The sequence below is a fragment of the Pelodiscus sinensis genome, chromosome 1, assembly GCF_052426305.1.
Source record: "Pelodiscus sinensis isolate ZL-2025 chromosome 1, ASM5242630v1, whole genome shotgun sequence".
NCBI lineage: Eukaryota > Metazoa > Chordata > Testudines > Trionychidae > Pelodiscus > Pelodiscus sinensis.
This window is the reverse complement of record NC_143052.1, coordinates 201,325,702-201,347,709: the sequence shown is the minus strand read 5'-3', so window position 1 is coordinate 201,347,709 and position 22,008 is coordinate 201,325,702. Positions and strand designations below refer to the sequence as shown.

Here is a 22,008-nt window from a genome sequence, read left to right as displayed (position 1 = left end):
CCTGAGGGTACAAACCCTGCGTCCTTAAAAGCCTCGCTCCTGGGCGTGCAACTTCACGCGCCACTCCCTTGAGAAGGTTTGGCTGGAGAGATGACCCCAGTCCCGTGCCCTGGGGGTTCCGGAGTAGCCTCTTGCAATTGCCCGCGGCCCCGCCCCGCTGCTCGGACCCGGTTGCCCCCCCTCAGGGAGACGAAGGGTTAAGGCGGCGGGGCTGGCCCGGGCCGGCGTCGCTTTATGCCAGCCTGGCGGCACGTGCCGGGCCCAGCAGCAGGGGGCGCGCGCGCGCGGCTCGCTCGGGCTCGGCGCAGGGCTGGGCAGGCAGCGCGCCGCGCTCCCGGCGGCTGTGACTCCACAATGCTGCTGGGAGGCGGGGCGGGCGGCGCAGTGAAGGGGCGGCGGGGCAGGCGGCGCGGATAAGCCGCAGGCTGGAGCGAGCCGAGCGCTGAGCCCCCCTCCCCTTCCCCAGCAGCCGGGCCCTCAGTAGTATGGCATCGAGGAGAATGGAGACCAAACCCGTGATAACGTGTCTGAAAACCCTGCTCATCATCTACTCCTTCGTCTTCTGGGTGAGTGCGCAGCCCCCCGGCGGGCTGGGGGCGCTGCAGGGACCCAGCCCCCTCCGCCCCCACGCCGCCCCGGGGGGGGGGGGTGCGGGGCATTGCTGAGGGCAGCTGCCGCTGGTGTTTGCTGCGCAAACGCCCGGGTGCCTGCTCTGGGCTCTCCGCCTGCCAGGTGCCCGGCGCCCCCCTCGGCTCCCCGCCCTAGGGTGTCATTGACGTGCCCGCTGGGGGGCCGTATGCGGATTTGCCCCAGATTTTAAAAAGACCCCACCCAGGAGAGCCAAAAGCCGCGCGCGAGGGAGTTCCCGGGGCTGCGGGCATTTGTCTCTGTGCCCGGCTGGGTCCCCCTCTCAGTGCGCCTGGGCAGGCGCTGGTGGGGCTGGGGCAGGCAATATGCTGTGTTTACGGAGCAGCTCTCACCTGAAGTTGGCTCCCCTGGGCTTACAAACGTAGCCCTCTGCCTTGCTCAGGCTGCTGGCCCCACGTTAATGACAGCCTCGCCCCCACCACATACACGAGGGGGGGAGGCAGCGGCTGGTGCCGCTGCCCCTGTGCGAAGGGAGCTGGGTATCCCTGCTCATGACCGAAGGGGCTGCTGAATGACAGGCTGTGGGCCAAAGAAATGAATGTTGACTAGCGGGGCCCTGGTTACAGACTAACCTGGTGTTTATGCGCGAGCTGCTTGGTGCGTGATGCACCGGCACAAGGGGGAATGGGATGCGTTAACCACAGCCCTGTCGGTTCTCCATCTCCCTTCTCCCGTGTGCGCAGCCCATTTGCGAGGGGGAACGTAATACCAAACATTAGGGGAAGAAGCAAGCAGAAACGCGGGAAGGTTGGGTTTCCTTAGCTATTTTCAAGTCCGGAGCACGTTATGGGTCTCCCTGAGGAAGCTGTCAGCCCCCCATTGGCTGGTACTCGGTGTATTTTGGAGGCTTCTCACCTATCTTCCCTCTACTGCCCACCCCTCAAATCAGATTTTGGTAAGTGCCGTGTGCATTCAGAATGATCAACTTTATTGCCGCTGCGCTCATTCACAGGGGATGTTATCTCTCTGCTCCAGAAAGCTTATGCCATGTAGAGAATAAATCAGATTTGCATACTCGAGGGTTTTTAGCATGTCAGTTGAAGCCACAGCACTTTCTCATGGTTAGTGCCTTATCTGACACTGGTCTCTTGTTAAAGCAGTGCAGCTATGCACAGGTATAAGGCATTTTCAGCAACCATGCTCTTTCATTTTTATCGCCCGTGTGAATCTCTGATGCTGATGCTGCATAACTCTTGCAGTGCTGATTTTGATGGTGTGGAACTGCAAACCTGTTGGCTTTTGCTGATCACTGTGCCTCTATTGTGCAATGTGTTTAAGATGGGGGAGAGAAACATTTCTCTGTGGATTTTTTTTAAACTTAGTCTGCTTTCTCTGCCCCTTTTCTTCAAGTTTGTGTTTCTGGCTTAGCCTGTAGCTATTCAATCATCTTGTGTGAAAATAAACTGGCAATATAAAAATATTTCTTGAAATTAAAAATGTAGTTAGTACTTGACTTGGGTTAGATTCCTATGAAAAGCCAGTGGTATATTTTCTGACTTTATTTGTGTCCTAGTGTCTATCCTGTGTATAACCAAAGTCAGAATCTAGCAACTAATTCTTTATGACCCAGATACATTAATGAGTTCTAATGACTGAGTAATCAGGGCCCTGGATTTTCAAACCAAGGGGGTTGATATTTTCACAGCAGCCTAATCTGCTCAGCAGATCACTGACATGAGTAGCATATCTTGGCAATGATCTGCAGATTAAAGACTCTCTAATGGTACATGGTGATGATACAATATAATGGCCCCACTGTATACTATTAGATATCTTAATCTGAACTTCATTGATACAATATGCTGAAACAAGCTTGTCGTGTCATACTAATAAAAGCATATTATATATTACCATTTTAATACATCAGTCATATGCAAAGTCTCTTTGGAATACAGTAGCTAGATGTCACATCATTCCAGTTACTATATGCTAAATTGAAATTGCCCATTCACAGTAATAAGCATTAAGACATAAATAATACATTGCATTTTCAAAGTGCACATTATTTTTCTTAATTTACATTCTTTATTCAAAAGAAAACCCAAAATTTAATCTAACATGTTTTGGTCATGTGCATATTAACAACCATCAATTTAATTAACATCATTTGGTAATTTTGGTGGCAACCACAACAGCCTGTTGATTTTAATGAGCAGGAAAACTGAATCGTCCTCTCCTGTCTACAAGTAGTTCTTTGTGTCCCAGGCTCAGGCAAACATATGGTGAAGCTTGTATTGTTCTCACAAATGAAAAAAGGTTGGCCTTCGTAGCAATATTATATAGTAGGATCTAAGAACACCTTTCCCTCATACATTTACAGAATAACTGTAAAAACCATGGTGAATACATTGTACCTCTTTCAAGTGGTTATGATGGTAACCACTGTGTATCCGTTTGCTCTGGATAAACAGAAGACTTAAATCTGCAGGCCTGTTGAGCCAGCACATTTCATGAGCACTAATCCCATTTAAAAAACCAAACAAAAAAAACCCTGCAGGCCTGTGAGAGAGACCAGGCAACTGGGTTGGCTTGTAAAGAAAAATGGTCATCTGAATTAGTCAGAGTTTAACAACAAACATGACTTGTATTAGTCCTCAAAAGAATAACAAACCAAACAAATCAAAGCCCTGCTTTTACTAGGATGTTGCAAGCTTCCAGAGTAGATTCATTGCAAGGCTGTAACATAGCCATGCAGTTATGTGACTTCCCTCTCCCCTCCACTCCCCCTTTGGTATGTGTCCTGCTTGTAAGCTCCATTTTGCACCATTACAGGGAGTCTATGCCCGGGAAAGAGGTTATACAAGTATACATTTCTCTCATCTAAATAAGTCCTTAGATTTTCATTTGTGAACCAGTAGCACCTATGTCCCCAGCAAGGTTGGGCTAATTTGGCTCTTCCAGGTGTTAGAAACCTGATGATCTCCATCATTTACACAAAAATATGCATTTGTCTTTCTCCTCTTCCTTCTTTCTTGGGAAAGATAGAAAGAATAGAGAGAGAATACTGCAACAATAAACAAAAATGTACTGCTCTGTCAATGTAATTGTCCACACACACTAAAACAAAACTAGAAAACACACATTGAGACAGAACTGAATCTTAAAGGGAAACACAGATGCATCCAGTCTATTAAAGAGACAGACCACCCATCACAGAACCTTATTCTTCATTTCTCTGCCTTTCACTTGGGCTAAGAAGTGGGAAGGTAAAAACTGAGCCATATTATCAGCCTTGCAGAGGTTTGGTTGGGCTCTTGGTATAAATTAGAAGAGAGTTGGCCCTATTATTCTTGCTATTTTAACATAAGGTAGTATGACCGCATCCCTTCCCTCTCAACTGCTTGATGGATGGGGCAGCATAGGGCTGTTGGGGCAACTTTCTGCATCCAAGGAAGCATCTTATGTTGTGGTATTTCTTGGGATGCCACTTTCATCCATTTATGCCGGAGAAGCAGCATAGAGGCCCTTGTAAATCAAAGAACTGTAAATCCATGGGTCTGAAAACATCATAAATATGAAAACCAGCTCCTTTCCTAATGTGCATGTCTGAGACCCTACTTTAACTGCCACAAGCAAATAGGCCAGTGTTATGAGTGAATGGCTTGCAAAATTTTATTATAATAAATCCCTCAGTCATTTATTATAACAACATTTTAATAAATGTCTGATGCAGGATGCTGAACTCCTGAGGAGGAAAGGCCTGCATCACTCCACTGCAGTCAGTCCATCTGGCTTTTGATGGTCTCATCTAATCTAGCTCTGTAGGTGAGGGGAGTTGCAATGTGAAAACCTGAGGAAGGGAGCAATGGAGAGAAGGGTGAATATGCATGGGGAACCCTTCAGATGAATGACAGGGATGTTACAGCATTGGGGGTTGGGGTAAATGGCAAAAGACAATAACCAGTTGGCTAAAACCAATAAGTTTCTTTGTTTTGTTTTGATTGTATCAAGTACAACATTCAAAAAAGTTCTCTTAATAGAATTTCCTTTTTAAAAGACGGCAAATATCCAATGTGTTCCCACTGAGAGTGATTATTTTCTAAATTTAATTCTAAAGCAAGCTTTATTAGTGAGACTGGTGTCTGAAAACCAGGGTTTCTAGTAGGAACACTGATGAGAGGCTGCCTAAACAATATCAGAGCTGCAGGGTGTTAATGAAGAGAGTTACTTCACTCTGATTTCATAGTATATCTAGCCCACTCATTTCCAAATCTGTTTTATTTAATACTGTTGGCTGTTTTGATAGTTTCCTTTCCCCACCCCATACTTTTTTTGTGGGGGTTTTTTTGGGGGTGGGAGGGTTGTTTTTGTTTTTTTTGTAAATTTTTGAGCATGGCAGAAAAAGTTCCAGAGCAGAGATTTAAAAGCTTATGTGCTCATATGTATTCTTATTCATAATGCATTTTGAATGTTTAGGGTTACTTGTTTTAGTTCTTAAGGGAAGTTGTAATAAAAATTAACCCACATTTTTCCCAATCAGGGTTCTACAGTGAAAGTACCTGTTTCGGAGAGGGAGAGGGGAATGTCAGTAAGGAGCTGTACTGTACAATTATCCACCTTTTACCTTCCTCTTTTCATATTTCTGTACAAGTAGATTGCAAAGAAATTAGAATTCAAAATGAATTTTCTGTAGAGGAGAGAATTCTCTAGGTGAACATTTATTTATTTATCTTAACTGTATGTTTAAATATACATTCCTAATATGATTTCATTCCAAACCTTTGCGATATATTTGGCCATCACCCAAATAAAACAATTACTGATCATGGTCTTTCTACGTCTGTCTTTTGGGAGAGAGTCTTTACAAAATGCAGATTAGTTCTGTTCAGGTTACTTTGCTGTAAAAAACAGGGTTTTGTCTTGCCTTGGAGTGATAGTTGAAACACTCATTTGATACAATTTTGAAAAGAACACCACTAAAAAGCATGAATTCTTGCACCCGAAGCTTGAAGGGAGGCCCTGTTTTGAAAACAAACAGCAAACACATAACCAGGAAATATATCCTTGCAAACCATGTGCTCATAAAAGTATGTTTTAAAAATATGGACCATTGAATGGAAGAGCAACCAACTTGAATGGGCAAGATATTTAAAAGACTTATGTTTAGGTTGCCATGCCATGCATAGCACTAAACCAAGTTTTATATATGCTCTAAAATGCAGACAAAGATACTGAACTTGTAGCAGACTTTCTTTTTTTTAAGTTTTGGTTACTTTAAAAAGCAACAGTCTCCTCATCCCCAATATTAATAGATTCCAGTACTATAGCCTGTCTAAGGCCTGATGATTTTAGGGGAAAAAAATGATGCTGACTAGCTTCTCCTTTAATGCAATTTAACAACTGGGAGTAAGGACTACTAAAAATATATTACTTTTCTCATTTTAGTTTTTCATGTAGACAAATGCTCTAGTTGCCACAGGAATGCTATATGATATTGAATGGGAGGGATAGGTGCTTCCCAAGCAGTCTTCCGTATTAATATGTAGGCTGTGCTATGAAAAGGTTTGAGCCTTTTTGGTGTAAGGGGAAGGAGGAGACAGGCTTCAATAAATTGGAGCAGGAGCACATCCCCTAAGCTTCTTAGTAAATTAGGTCAGTGGATGGAGAAAGGGAGTGGATGTGGGGCTTCATCTAGTATGGAAATTAGCAGATGCAATGAGTGAGGCTGGAGTCAGAGTCCCCTCTTTTGTTCTGCCTTCAGCTGCTAAAAAGGATTTCTCCATCTAGGAAGAGATACAATTGGAGGGACTACTATTAAGGCTGTGCAAACCAAGATGAATAAAAATCCTTTTAGAATGGATTTTATTTAAATACAGATTTATCTTTTAAAAATGAGCCTATTTGAAATCCTGATAAGAGTACATGTTTGCCAAGTTTTTAAAAAAGTCCTACCATTGAACCTGGTATCAATCACTGGCTAAGCACCTGCAGCCAGAGTTTGTTGAAGTGCTAAACCAGGTTTTGACAGCAGTAGACCAGTCTACTGCAAGTGCAAAGGGTATTTCTTTCATTTTGTTTTATTTAACAAGATCACTTCAATAACAAATTCATTCAAAGTTAAAAAGATAATGGGAAGGTGAAAACAAGCTTTCTTGCTTTTTACCTTCCCATCTGTGAATTAAGAACTTAGGTGCAAGAGGTGAGATCTACTAGTTCTAAAATCTTGAAGGACATAGAACTAAAACAGTCCCCGGTTCTCAACCTACTGATAATACTTCCTTTGTGTAATAAATCAGTAGGGTGGCCTACAGGGTGGAGCAAAGGAGTCATCTGTCTTGGGCCCCAGCAATACAAAAGGGCCTGGAGCACCTGGCTGCTGCTGCCATGGCACTGGAATCAACTGGAGCCCCAGGCCCTTTAAATTGCTGCCAGAGCTTCCTGTGGAGTGCCCTAGGCAGCACTTAGGCCTGCCTGAGGAAGGCAGGCCACTCTTCGGGAGGCACTGAGGGCTGCCTAGCTCCAACTCTGCCCCTTCTTCCCAAGGCCCTGCCCTTTCTGGGGCACAGAGGAGGGCATCTCCTCTTGCCTAGGAGTCTGATGAGGCTGTCAGTCCTGCTGTTAACTGCAATTTAACATCCTTACCTGGCTAATCGTGTAATCAATGCAATGTATTGAAACAAGCACTGCCCGGGCTGCCGCAAACAGGGGCTGCTACTGGAGCAGCCTCTGCCCATGGTGAGCCTCAGTCTGCCATGGGCAGAGGCTGCTTCATAACAGGCTCTCCTATCCCCTCCTCCCTCCCCCCCACTGCCTCTGACAGAGGCAACGAGGGGCGGGGGGCAAGTGGCACTGCAGAGAGGGTGGAGGGGAGAACTGGCTTTTAAGAGGCAGCAAGGGGCGGGGGAAGTGAGTCGTCAATACTCCACTCGACTACCCTATAAGCTTATGCTCATCGGGTAGTTGACTACTTGCTAATATCCCCACCTGCTGTAAATCAGTTTTAAATACAACATATGTTTTGTTAAACCTTTCTTCTTGAGTCTGGACTGTTTAATGTAATTTCATATAATTTGGTTTTAAAATGGTGTTTTGGTGCACTTTGAATTGAATTTTAGTTTCTATCTAAAACAGCTTGAGAGAACTCACAAGTAAAATAGTAAATAATTCAATATTCACTCTTTCTAATATGAATTTAAAAAATGAGAACTCTCAATTTAAATTACAAAATTGCTCAAATAAATCTCTATAAACTATTTATCTTCCTGTTTAGCAGAAAGAAGAACCAAGTTTAGTTAAAAGACTGCATTTAGTTGCAAATCAATATCTTTTAATGGTTACCAATGGGTGAGACTTGGGATGTGAGTAATCAAGTACTCGGCTACTCGATAAGCCTATCGAGAAATCCAGCACTTGACTACTCACTTCCCCTCCCCTTGCTGCCTCTGATACAGAGGCAGTGGGGGAATGGGGAGAAAACAGAAGCTGGTGCTGTGGAGAGCTAGCTTAAAAGCTGGTTTTCCCCCCATCACTGTCTAAGTGGTGCTGCCTGCCCCCACCCCCTCAAGTGGCAGGAGGGAGGCTGTTGCAAAGCAGCCCCTGTTTTCAGCATCCTGAGGCTCACTGCAGGCAGAGGCTGCTCTGGCAGCAGCCCTTCTTTGTGGCAGCCTGGGCTGGCCACAGGCAGAGGCTGCTCCAGGAGCAGCCCCTATCTGCAGTGGATCCTAGCTCCCCAATGGGATCCCCCCATGGACAGAGGCCGTTATTCCTGAAAATAATCAGCGTAGCGGCATTGCGCAAGAGGGTTTTTCTTGCGCAAGAAGGGGCAGTGTAGACAGCTCCTTGTGGCGCAAGAGCCTCTTCCGCAAAATAGTGGCTCATTAGATATGCAAATGAGGCTCGGCAATATTCCATGCTTAGCCTCATTTGCATACTTCTGGCGCAAGATCGCGCCAGTGTAGACATAGCCTTAGTGACCCATCTTCTAGTACAGGAGCACAAACTCTATATTATAGTGTACTAACTTTGCTATTGTAATAATGTATGCCTTTGAATTATTAGTGGTGTTAAACATCAACATATATGAAAGATTAAAGATAATGGTGTCTTCTTGTGAGTGTAGCCTAGGGAGAGTTCGCCTGATTAACAACTAAACATTTACAAATATTTATTTATTTTTTTAAACAATCCCAAAACTTGCTTTTTAAATTCACTACTATGTGGTATGTGGTATTTATCCAACATCACTACATACTGCTGATATATGGGCTCAAAACTTTAATTGTTGTCCTAACAAAAGGGAGGTAACCCAGCATAAAATCTTTAATAGAAAGTTGAAGGTGTTGCTTAAGATAACTACTGTATGTTGTGTAATAAACACTCTCATGATTTGTAATAAACACTCATGATTTCAAACAAATATTTCCTCGGTTCAGGGGTTCTCAAACTTATTTGCACACTCATCCCCCTCTGATAACAAATTACTACATGACCCCATGAAGCTTGAACTCACCCAAGCCTCAACATCCCCGGGGGAGGGCAAAGCCTGAAACCTACCATGCTGGGAGGGGAAAGTTCCAGGCAGAGGGTCTATAACCTGAGATCCTCTGCCCAGGGCTGAAGCCTGCAGGGTTTGCTTCACCCACATATGATGGAGTTCGGGCTTCAGCAAGTCTAAGCCAGCCCTGACGACCCCATTAAAATGGGATCCTGACCTACAGTTTAAGAACTACTGCCTTAATACTTATTAATAAAAACCTGTTGAACTAAAACATGGAGACTGACTTAAAAATACTGAAGATGTTCCAGGCGTAAGCCAACTGCTCAATTTCTTTTTACCCTATTGTACCTTCCTCTGATCCTCTTCCTTAGCAGAAAAGTGGTCTCAGAAGTTTGGTTAAATTGCATAATGTGGGTTAGATACAGATTTGTCTATGAATACTTCCACACTGGTGACATCCATTCAGATTCTGAAAAGGAGGCTACAAGAGTGGTAAAATCTATCACATGTTTTGTGCATCTGTCTGTGTCCATCCATCTGTGAATCCATTTGTTCAAGAACTCCTCCTAAATGGTAAGCGCGAGGACCACCAAATTCTGTAGGCAGCTTCCTCTTATCCTAACTTAGGCAGCTTCCTCTTATCCTAACTTAAAGCAATGTCAGGATTTTATTGTGCCAGAACAATGAGGTGTGCATGGAATGCAATTGTTTCACATTAAATGGAAAAGGAGAGGTGTAATAGAAGGGACTGTTATACTCACGAATGAGCACAGGGTCAGCAAGTGCCCCAGCCCCGGGGAACAGCCTGTGGCAGGCATCATGTCCTAAGCTACTCAAGCCTGCCCCAGCCAGCAGCTGCTGATCCTGATGCCATATGGCCCCCGCCACTCTGGTCTGCCCTAGGCCATGGTGCTGTGTGTCACCCATCCCGGGCTGGCCCCAGGGAGCAGCTAACAGGTGGCCTGTACACCCCCTACTCCCATTCTCAGCTGGTCCCTGACATGCTGATGCGTGGGCCATGTGGCCCAGACCTGGGCAATGCCAGGTAAATGTTTTAGTCATAAGTCAGTCATATTTGAAATGTTCCATCGGGTACTGATTGATTAATAATGCCACACTTAGTCTTGATTTGATACACATATATGGTTACTAACTGATTGGATGTGTACTGCAACTGTTGCCTGAGGGGGTGGAATGGAAACACATCTACTAACCCCACCCTTCCTACTTATTTTTTTTAAATGGTAAATTCTCCTCTTCCTGAATTTGGACAACCAGACATGGACCTGTTTTAACGGTGATGACTCTTTTTGAGTGATGCATAGATGTTAGGGTGGAGCAGTGGGATATATGAGTGACAGATCAGGCACATGCTTTCAGATGGTGTTAATTTGTATTTGGGAATTATTTGAAACATTTCAAATAAGGATAGAGAGCAAGAATTCTGGTTTGCTGAAAGACTGAGCACAGCGGCTTTCTGGAGCACAGTTGTATGTTTCGCTGGTGCTTTCACCATTTAATATTCCTTTCTGTTAGAGCAATAACAAGAGATTTGTTTATATTGTAAATAATACAAAAACAAGCCTAGGAAAGAATATGCTCAGTCCGTGTCTACTTTGTTCTCTTCCAAGAAGGAAACAATCTACTCCTCGAGTCCAGATTTTTCCTGTTTGGAAGCCATAGGCATTGTTTGGCAAGCAAGTAAGAGGCAAAACAGGATGAATTAAAAAACCTACTTGACATTAAGACTGACATTTCTTTTTTATATAGCACTTAAAGGTTATCAATAGAACTTAAAGATGGACAAACACGGACAATTTCTGGTGATACTTCCTAGTCAGCCGCCATTCCTGCTCCAAAGAACCAGTTTTTTTTAAATCTCTTGGGTGGGGGAAAAATGGAATAAGGAAAAAACAGCTTTATGTATAACCTCACTCTCCAAGGTCTTGAACCCATCAGTGGCTTAAGGGGAAGGTGCTGGCAAATACAAGAGTACAGCACTGCACTGACCTTCAGTAGCCAAGGATGGAGAAAGGAAATAATTTAAAAATAATGCATGTATGGAGTCTTTTATTTTGTGTGTTGTTCAGCACCTAAAATTGTAAACTAGTTCCCACTTTTAAGTAAATTTAAACTTGCTGGTTGCTTTTAGGGATGTGAATATGTAACTGGCTAACCCAGGAGTAAGCAATACATTTTGCAGGGGAGCAACTTCACGAATTTTAGTATGTGGTTGTGGGCTGAGCCCCTGGAGGGGTTGGGGCCTCAGACAGTTCCTTCTAGGTGCCCTTCCCCTGCCCAGGGTGGGGGAGGGAGACTTTGTGTGCTCCCCTGCCCTCAGGCCCATCTGGGCCTTGGGGGGTAACGGAGTGAATGAAATCTCTCACCCCTTGTCCTGTTGGGGTGTGCAGTGCTTAGAGGGAATTGTCAGCCATTTTGAACAGCAAATGACTTTACATCTTTCTCCACCCCCAGATCTCAATTGGCCTGAGAGCAGGGGAGCGGCAAGACGGGTTATGGGTTGGATCAAATGGTTTGGCAGGCTGGATCTTGCCCACCCTTGGGTTACCAGTAAGCATCACTCTTACCGGTTAACTGGTACCTAGGATAAGCCCCCTACCAGCCTTAAACAACAACAAACCATCTTTAACATTGTGTGCCAAGAAATCTTCTTTCAGGATAATTATTGATTCTTGAAATGCCTCTGTGGTCCTAACCCTTCACTTATGTACGCGAGCAGTCCTGGTGAACTTTGTGAGACTGCTGTGCTCTAAATGCTTGTGACTGGATTACCAAATACTGTTAGTCTTTTTCTTCCGCTCTAAGTATGTATGTCTGTCTGTCTGTGCTTGCCGTTGTGGCTTTTGTGTCGTTAACTTTGAAAAATACATATGACTTCTAAGGTCATTGGATTATTGTGCTCATATGAATGAGTAGGTGAGTAAGTAGGCAGTTACACAGGGGAGGTACGAAGGATGCGAACATACCTCTCCCCTGCCCCCCATGGTCCTTCAAGTAAGCATGAGGCTGGACCAGCATGTTGCCCAAGCCTCCCTCCCACCGTGCTCCGGCTGACCAGGAGAAGGCAGGGGCTGATCTCTTCCCCTGCCAAGAGCAAGGGCAGGGCTGGGCTGCAGGATGGGGCTGCCAGCAACCCCTCACAGCTTGCACACCCCCACCCCCAGAAATGCCTGTGTATGTGCCTGGTACAGTTGTACAAACCATGCCCTCAGTCTTGCAGGGATGCTGTTTGATTTTATTGAGTTTCTTTGTGAGAGTTGAGGTTTGCCCATGAAGAGCAGGATCAGGGTCTAAAAGCAACTTCTGCATCCATTGAAGTCAATGGGAGTTTTACCATTGACTTCAACAGGAGGCAGGCCAGAATGCTGGAGTCTTAAGAGAACATCCAACCTGTAGGACCGCGTGGAAGGCTATGTATGGTGAGGGGTCAATGAGAACACTGAAGGAATCTCCATAGTGTTCATTACTCCAGCATGTGAGCAACTCACAAAATTAAAGAGGGATCCTTTATGTCATTCTAGGGTAGATCTTTCTTTTTAACCTTGAACCTGAGGGTGATGGGTTGATGGCTAATTCTTGCACCAGACAGTTGTAGTTTCATGACAATTTTGAGGCAATGGGAAGAAAGCACTTACTGACCTTGTAGCAAAGGAATTCAGTGGCAAAATAGGAAGTATGGCATGTTCATAATTTACTAGATTAGTTATTTTGTAGTGGAGTTATATTTTGAGTTCTGGGAATTAAGGATGTGAGTGGCTAACCAGTTAATTGGTAAACATCACCCTTACCAGGTGACACTTACCAGATACAGTCAACTGAAGGGCTGGAGCAGCTCCTCACACCTGCAATGGTCAGGGGTGCTGCTCCAGCCTTGAAGGGCCTGCCCGAGCCCAGCTAGCCTGGCCACAACGGTCAGGGGGCCCTGCCCCAGCCCAGCTAGGCTGCAGCGGCCCCCCTGCCCACTTCTGTTTAATTGGTTACCAGGTTAACTGATTAACAAGAATGTTATATCTCTACTGGGAACAGAGTAGGTTTATAGAAGCTATAATAAAAAATACAGATGATACCAATAATGTGAGATTACAACAAAATTCATTTTAGTGTACTGTAAGACATCTTTTGGAGCTCTATTTTGTAGTTTTTGGAATACATTTTAAATAAAAATCAAATTTCTGGACCGAAATTCTAATTGAGGAAATTCATTTTGATTTGTATTGAGTAGGAATTGCTCATACAAGGTATAGCTAAAATGGCCTCTGCTTACCTTATTAGCCTGCTGTCTTGTTACTCCATAGAGATATAAGAGACGTTTGTGTTGCTCTCTAGAAGAGAAGATCTAAAACCGTGGTGGGCAACATATGGCCCTTTGGGGTTCTATGTGTGGCCCCTAAGATGCTTTCTTTAATGTTTCCCACATTCAGGGTTGTCAGATTCTACTGGTTTACATCTGCATAGTTTTTTTTTCCTGCTGGTTTTACTAAAGTGATGTGTATGTAAAGCAAGGGCAAGGGAAGTGAGGTGCGTGCTGATCACACACAGGTTGGATGCAGAGGGAGCATGTGACTCTCACAATCAAAGTGCTGTTATGGTTCATTTGGCACACCCTGCCAGTTCTAGGTATGCAAATGATTAACAAAACTAACCTATCTCAGGAGACCGTCTTGGTTACAACAATCTTGCAGCCCATTGAGATGAAAGAGGATAACTCATGTGGCCCGCTCACTAGCCTAGGTTGCCCATCACTGATCTACAATGTTGGCCGAACAGTCTGGAGGCAAGATCCTTGGGAGTAGCCAAGCAAGTGCAGAAGATCTGAGTTGAATTTTTGTTGTTGATTAAGCTAGCCCTGTGACTCTACATAATGTATGAATTTGGTTCGAGGTTGGGTTGAAAAAGTCACTGGCTAACAAAAAAAAGAGGATTTTTTTTAAAGCCTTTATAAATAAGAGAGTGGAACACACTCATTGCTGTAGATAGAGCAACTGAATAGTGAGTTGATAAACTTTATCAGCAAATGGCTATGAATCTTGGGAAGCTGGCCAAAGAAGGCAGGATGGAGCTAATGGAGAGGATGGGGTGCACACATGCATTTGTACTAGATCTGAGGGAGAAGGGGAGAGAGTGGAGTGCTGTCAATATAACAAAAAGGGGAAACTATGTCTGCCTAAAGCAAAAAGTGGTTGGTTCTGTGCTGACTTCACAGCCACACAGTTCTTAGACACTTCCGCATGTGTAAAAGGAGGAAGCGGGGGCTATGTAAGCTGATGTCTTGGGACCCTGTGTGAAAGAAATTTCCGGCACCTAGTCCTTACTGGACCTCTGTGCACTATCACAATACAAATAATAGTGATGCTTGCTTGTTCTGGTTAACCAGTGGGGGTGGAACAGCTCCCTCCTTGCTGCTGACAAGGGGTCGCTCTAGTTTCACAGCAGGCCTGCTGCAGATAGGGGCTGCTCTGGTCTGGAGCAGCCACTGTCTGCTGCAGGCTTGGGCACCCCTCGCACACGGGCTGCCATGGAGGGGGCTGGAAGCTGGCAGAAACAGCCACAGCTTGAGGCTGGGGAGGGGGTCTCGTGGGCAAGGTACTGCTCCAGCTGGGCTGGGGCGGTCCCTGGCCTAGATCCCACTTTAATCGGTTAACAGGTTAAATGTTATGTTAACCTAACATTTAACCAGGATATTACATCCCTAGCATGTGGGTTCAAAATTGTATGGAAGTCCTCCAGGAGTACAATTTCTCACTGCAGGTACATCTACCCTACAGAGAAGATCGAAGCTGCTGTCGTTGATCTTTCAGGGTTCGAATTAGCAGGTCTAGTTAAGGCAGCTAATTCAAACTGAGAGGGACGCACCGGTCAATGCCATTAGTGCTGCTTCCATGAGGAGTAAGGTAGGTCGAAGGAAGAGTGTTCTCCCTTCAACTTCCTGAAGTGTGGATAGCACCAAAAGGTTGAGGTCAGGTACTTCGACTTCGCCTATGCAATTAACATGGCTGAAGTTGCGTATCTTAGTTCGACCTTATCCTGTTGTGTAGACATGCCCTGAGAGAGATGGGTTGCTAGTGTTTCCCTTTAGCACACTAGAAGTCATTCTTATATTTCATATCTGTCAGTACTCAGACTTAAGATTTCAGAAATTTCCACAGAATGCTTCAATTTTGTGCACTGATCATTTTTTAAAATGTTCACATTTGGGGCAGAGTTTCCCATGTTTGCTCTCTGTCTGAAAATAACCTTGACATTTCAAAAAGCATTTTTTTTTTGAAATAGGAGAGTGAAAGAGTATTTTCCCTGTGTATATATACATAAATGAGAGAGGGCAGGAGGGAATTTTAAATAAACTTTTGGACATATGACTACATCAAAAACTGATGATGTGGTCCTCTTTGGGGACCAGAACCTTTGCATGTTTGGTGAAATATAGTTTAAAAAAATGAAATTGATAAGCAACTGAAAATGTCTTGAGTATACTGAGTACTATCTGCGATTGCATTTTTTTTTAAAAAGCAGTCCTGTTTAAGCTTCTGCTAACTTCATGATATCCTGGTGCACATTCTTTCTCCTGTCCTGGCTAACACAAAAAGGACACCTCCAGGCCTTATCTAAACTAAGATGTATGGATAGATAACATCATGCATTAGCTAATACCTTCCAAATCATAGTCTAGAAAAGGCTTTGGGATTGCAGTGTTAGGAAGGGAAACTTTATCTGAAGAACATTATAAATACCTTGGAGAACACACCGCCCAATCTGAAAAAACTACTTTTAATGTCAAGGTTAAGCGCAAATTTCAGTTGCAAAGGAAAAAAAGTTTTATTTTTTAATTTTGAAGGGATATTTCATACTTTGTATGTTCCATAATAATCTGCCAAGTCTGAACATTTTCTGAACATATTTTGTTATACTGATAATATTTGATGTTTTGTCTTTGGTTTTTAAACAGTCACTGTGAAAAAGAACAGATTTTTTTTTTTTTTTTTTGCTGGAGACAAAGTGGAACTGAACTTTTTAGTATACCATTAACTTAAGTGGCATCTAACTTTCAAAGCTTAATTAGGGCCATTTAAAAGCTAACATTAAGTGCAAGTAACTTTTTTCTTTTTTTCCTTGAAGGAATTTAAATGCCAGTGAAGATGCCCCAAAATTATATATTGCATGTGACGCAAACATACACCTGATGGAAGACATTTAACAAGGCAATATAGCTTGTTAGAATCATGTTCATTGTAGATATAAAATCAAAATAAAAGATATCTAGCTTCTATAAGTTAGTAGGTGATCACAATAGACTTTATTTTGTGTGGTGAGAAGAAAGAGGGGGAAAAGGGCAATGCAGGACCAATTTAATCCTTTTTTGGAATCAAATCTGAACATTGCAAAACAAAACAACCAACAGCCACCCACATTGTATAAAGTTGGTTATTTGAATTCACAGTGTGAGGAAAAATGTGAAGAAACTAGATTAGACTACATTTTAGTATATCATGTCTGCCTGATAACCAACAGGAGGGAGTAGTACAAAAGTTTTCAAGTATTCAGCAGATTCAGAGGGGAAAAGGATTGGACTACTAGAGATGTAAAAGGTTAATGGGTAAGCATTGTGCTTATTGGTTATGCCTACTCTGTTACCAGTTTCCTAGCCAGGTGCAGCAAGGGCTGCCACTGGCAGGAGGATCCCTGCCCCACAGAGGCAGCAGAATAGCAGCTGGTCTGCACTAGCCCTCCACAGTTAACTGGTTAAACAATATAAGTTTAATCGGGTAACTTTTAATGGGTTTTTACATCCCTATGGTCTACCCACATATATTCATTAGTAGTCTCAGATGGGTTTATCCTTTTAAGATGTAATTCTTTGTTCATCAATATTTTAGACACTTAATATGGAGCAAATGTGCTTTTAGAAGGCAACTTTCATTGTTGCAGAGTCTCAGGTTTGTGTGCACAATTGATCTAATGCTATATGAGGGGCAACTGGTCAATAATGCCTAATTTCCGCTGCTGATTTAGCCAGTATTTTAATATTGTTAGTGGCTTGCAAGTATGCATAAGAGTAAAGATTTAATGCCGAGTTTTTAAAATTCTTCCAAATTATAGTGGTTTCTGGTCAATACTCTTTAAATTTAAAATTATTCCATTGTGTGGTTATAATCAGGTTAAAAATAATCACAGTGGACTGAAAGCCTAGCATGAAAGTTGTGAGACCTTTTTTTAAATCAAATGACTAAACTACATTTTTAGACTGTATTATTGTACAAAACAACTCTGTTTTATACTTCAAGATATGATGGTGTCCAGGGTGTGTCAGTTACCTGAATGAACTTTGCCCTGCCATCTGATGGTGAATTGGAGAAGACTTCATGAGAAGCAGATGTCCTATAACTAAAGGACAGTGCAGCTTTACTTGACATGCCCCACTTGAGGGGTTATCAAACTTTCCATAACTTAAATCTAACGTGCTCTTTGGGGACAGAAGAAGGTGCATGGAGGAAACTGGTGATGAGGACTCTGTTAAAGGATCTTAAATGCTCTTTGACCCTCCCATTCGAATGCTGAAAACTGCAGCTAAGTAGACTCCATTGAAAGCCACTTAGGCTATGTCTAGACTGCAAGCCTCTTTGAAAGAGAGCGTCTAGACTGCACGTTGAACTTTCGAAAAAGCGGCTTGCTTTTTCGAAAGAAAGCATCCAGTGAGTCTGGATGCTGTCTTTCGAAGAAGCCCTATTTACATTGAAGAACGCCTTCTTTCGAAAGAGGAACTTTCGAAAGAAGGCGTTCTTCCTCGTGAAATGAGGTTTACCGCCATCGAAAGAAAAGCCGCGTTCTTTCGATTTAATTTCGAAAGAACGCGGCTTGAGTCTGGACGCAGGGGAAGTTTTTTCGGAAAAAGGCTACTTTTCCCGAAAAAACCCCTGAGTTTGGACACAGCCTTAGTGACCACTGCATCGGAAGTAACTAAAAACAGTTGCTAATGGTGAGAGCTGGTCTCAGAAAATACAGAGGTGATGCATCCAGCAATCACTTGTTGCATACCCTACTTGTTCTCTAATTTGTGTTCCTGAGCCATCTTAAAAAGCTGCACTATGTGCTGGTTTTGTTAATGTATGTGAGGGTGCAGAGGATAACAAAATCATTCCAAAGTTATAAAATAATATCTGTTGGAGTTATTGTAACTGAACCACAATGCATAGCCTGCCTGTTTTACAGTGTAATTTCATAAAGTATAGTAAATATACATGTAATAAAAATGGAAAAAACTACAGCAAATACAATACAAGTTGACATTGCTAAAACTTTAACTTCTGCACTTCATTACTTCTGATAATTGTTAATATAAATCTGTAATGTATAAATAAATTGTATGGTAAGAATTGTCCTCTCTGTTGAGATGTCTAAATCAGACATTTAGTGACAACAAATTGCATTTTCATTTGCTTTTAGAAACTGGGGAAGAAGAGGATCATTCTCATAAAATATGGGGAGGGTGGTGTTTCGTTGGATTAGAAGTATTTAGTATTGGTTAAAGTAGCGACATTGAAGGGTAAGCTTCATTTTGTTATTTTACTGAGAGTTTGCTACAATCTGTACTAATGTGATGTAGAGGGGTGTGACTTCATATGCTTATGAATGTCCTACACATTAATTGGCCTGTGTCAACACTTCAGGTTTTCACTAAACATTTCCATGTCTGCGTTACTGAAGTGCTCCTTCAGACACCACTACATTACTGTGAATTAAGGAACCTGGGCAGGGCATGGCTCAATTAACCTGTGTGTTAGCGAGTTTTAGAAATCATGCCCTCTTAATGTACTTATCATCCACCCTGAGTCTCCTTACATCGGGATTCTCTTTTACGTGCCACGTGGTTAGTTACTCATGGTAAATTTGAGTCAGGGAGGATGCAACTTGCATGTGATCTCACAATAAATAGTGTCCATTAGAAATAGGATTGTGAGCCTTGATTCCCAGTTTCCTGATTTAATCATCAGACCGTACTACTTAGGCTGAATGTTACAGTGAGGGTGGAATAGTTTATTCTTCCCTGTGCAAGATATTTAACCTCTGTCTCCTGCCTTGATATTGTTTTGGCTGCACCGAAGTCTCCTGATTGACAGCATGCTGTTCTGCAAGAAGATGTGCAGTTTTCTAGAGTGGCAGTTCCACTTCATCTTATACACCCTGAAAAAAAGTTACTTTTAAGATAATGTCACACTTCTTTTTAAAAGTGTGATTCAGACTCAATGAAACGTAAAATCGCAAACATCACAGTCGAAACACTTGATCTACAGCTCTCTGAGCAGTGTGATCACACCTGTAATTATTAACATTAAATGTTATGATCAGTCAAGATTTCTAATGTGAGCATATGGTGGAGTGAATTCTAAAATTAACTCAATTGGGCAGGGTTGAGGTAGGACACTGTTGTGTATGTGAGTGAAAGCTTTACCAAATGACACTGTGTAGCAAACAACTTGTTTTCTCTGAAATCATTTTATTCTTTAAGTAGCATTTTGTACCAAAGAAGCAAAGTACTCCATGTTGACTGAGTAGTATGAAGATTAACCCCCAAATCAGCCTTGTGAGATAATCAAATACTAGCCTCATTTTATGGCAGAGAGGATAAATAAGGTACCAGGTGCCACAGAACAAGTCAGTGGCAGAGCTTGGAACAGGAATTGAGTTTGGCTTTGAATTCCCCTGCTTTAACCATTATTGGTTCGTGCCATCTATCTTGATGGGGATCTTATTTTTAATTGCTGAAGTAGTTCAAATAGTCTATATTTCAACTGTTGGATAATGTAATCTGAATTTGGGAGACAGGCTGGGATGGGGCATGTGGGAGGTGTAATAAATGCTGCTTCTGGAAGGAGACTGCCAGGCACAGGCTTTGATTGCATCTGCTTTGCAAATTGGGGTCTGTAATTCTTTTTTGTGCTGAGGTCTACAGATTTGCTACAATGGTTACATCAGCCTGCTTGTAGCTTGTGGGCAGACCCAGGCTTACCAGTCACGAGTAGCAGGGAAATGCTCTGTCTCTTGAAGTTCAGACAGTTCCCACAGCCAGGAAAATTCCATTCTGCCTTCCTAAATTCAGGATTGTGCTTATTGTGTTGCAGGGGGTGTGTGTGAGGGGGGGAGACTGGGTGGGAGAGACACAACAGTTTCTCCTACCACAGGCATGAGGATAATTTCCTTTAGTGAAATAATCCTGTCTCTTCAGATGTCTGTTTCCATCTCTAGTCTAGATGATCAGTTTGTCTCTAGAAGGCCACACGTGTGGACTTTATTACTAGGACAGAAACTTTCAAGTAAGCATTGATAAACTTTCCTGTTGGTTGTCCATTACAAAAGAATTTTCATAGCTGTGCGCTGTTTGCGCGAGAAGTACAGGCAATCCCCGACTTACGCGGATCCGACTTACGTCAGATCCGCAGTTACGAACGGGGCTCGCCCCGGAGGACACTGTCTGCGGGACCTCGCGGTCCTGCCACCCGTGTACTCCGGGGCTTTCTCCACGTCTCCCTGGTCTGCAGACCAGGAAGACACGGAGCAAAGCCGCGGAGGGGCTCGGGCAGCGGGGCAGCCCAGGCGCGCCTAGGCTGCCTCGCTGCCCGAGCCCCCCTGTGGCTTTGCAAAGCCTCGGGGAAGCCGGCAGTGGGACAGCCCAGACGCCCCGTGGCTGTCCCGCTGCTGGCGTCCTCAGAGGCTTTGCTCCCCGTCTCCCTGGTCTGCTGGTCTTCAGCAGACCAGGGACACTGGGAGCAAAGCTGCGGAGGACCCAGGCGGCGGGACCGCGGTGCGTCCCGGTCCGCCGCCCGCGTCTTCCTGGTCTGCTGGGGTGGGGGTGGGGGTGCAGCTAGGACTTTTCCTCCCTCCCCCAGCAGACTAGGCTTTTCTCCGGATGCCTGTGGCAGAGCAGCTGGGGCGCTGCCGGTTGGTCCCAGGCGTCCCCAAGTCAGCTGCTGCTGAAACTGACCAGCGCTGACTACAGGAAGCCCGAGGCAGAGTTGCTTTGCCCCGGGCTTCCTGGAATCAGCTGCTGATCAGTTTCAGGAGCAGCTGACTTGGGGATGTTTGGGGTTCTTAAGTTGAATCTGTATGTAGGTCGGAACTGGTGGTCAGTTTCAGCAGCGGCTGAATCTGGATGCCAGTTCCGACTTACATACAGATTCAACTTAAGAACAAACCTACAGTCTCTATCTTGTACGTAACCCGGGGACTGCCTGTAGATAATTTTTAAATGTGGACATCCAAAATGAGGTATGTTATATATCTTCCATTTTCTCCTGGGCATCTGCCCTCTGCACTCCTCCTCTAAAAGGCATTGATTAAAGACTGGATAACCGGTATGTAGCATCTGGTATATTTATATACTGGTGACTATGTGGCTGCCTGATTGACCTCACTACAAAATCTCTCCCCGAGTCCATCAGTGCTACTAAGGATTAGACTCTGATGCTTATCACAAAGAAGAATATTTCTTGACTTGACTTTTTGGGAATGACTGTCACCAACATGAAGGCCACTTCTCTAAATTAAAAAAAAATACAATCGGGGGCATCATTCCAAGAAAGCTACCAACTTCAGAAACTGGTTCTGGAACAATTTTATACTGGGAGGGCTGAGAGCCATTGACCCACACTGTAAATCTACTGTATATGTATATGTGAGAGAGCGACTGACTGACTGATCGACCAAGAACGTCTCCTAAACGGTAAGAGCAAGGACCACCAAATTTGGTAGGCAGCTTTCTCTTATCCTAACATTAAGCAAAGGAAGGGTTTGCTTGTGCTAGGAAAATTGGAAGTGCCTGGAATGGGATTGTCTTTTTTTTTTTTTTTTTTTTTTTTGTATGGTTTTATGAGAAGCAGAATCATCAGGCAGGTGAAAGGAGCTGACTGGAG

General features: G+C 43.7%; 1 protein-coding gene across 2 annotated transcripts in view; it reads left to right on the top strand.

The window, feature by feature from the left end:
• Nucleotides 1-300: 300 nt before the first annotated feature.
• Nucleotides 301-22,008, top strand: part of TSPAN7 (tetraspanin 7) — a 160,342-nt gene continuing 138,634 nt past the window's right edge. The window contains exons 1-2 of one of the 2 annotated variants that reach the window (XM_089774568.1): nt 301-566; nt 14,855-14,997. In XM_089774568.1, the coding sequence (XP_089630694.1) occupies nt 14,986-14,997 (12 nt within the window). In that variant the 5' untranslated portion in view covers nt 301-566; nt 14,855-14,985. The remainder of the gene's footprint in view (nt 567-14,854; nt 14,998-22,008) is intronic. The other variant, XM_075913241.2, reaches the window with a different exon arrangement.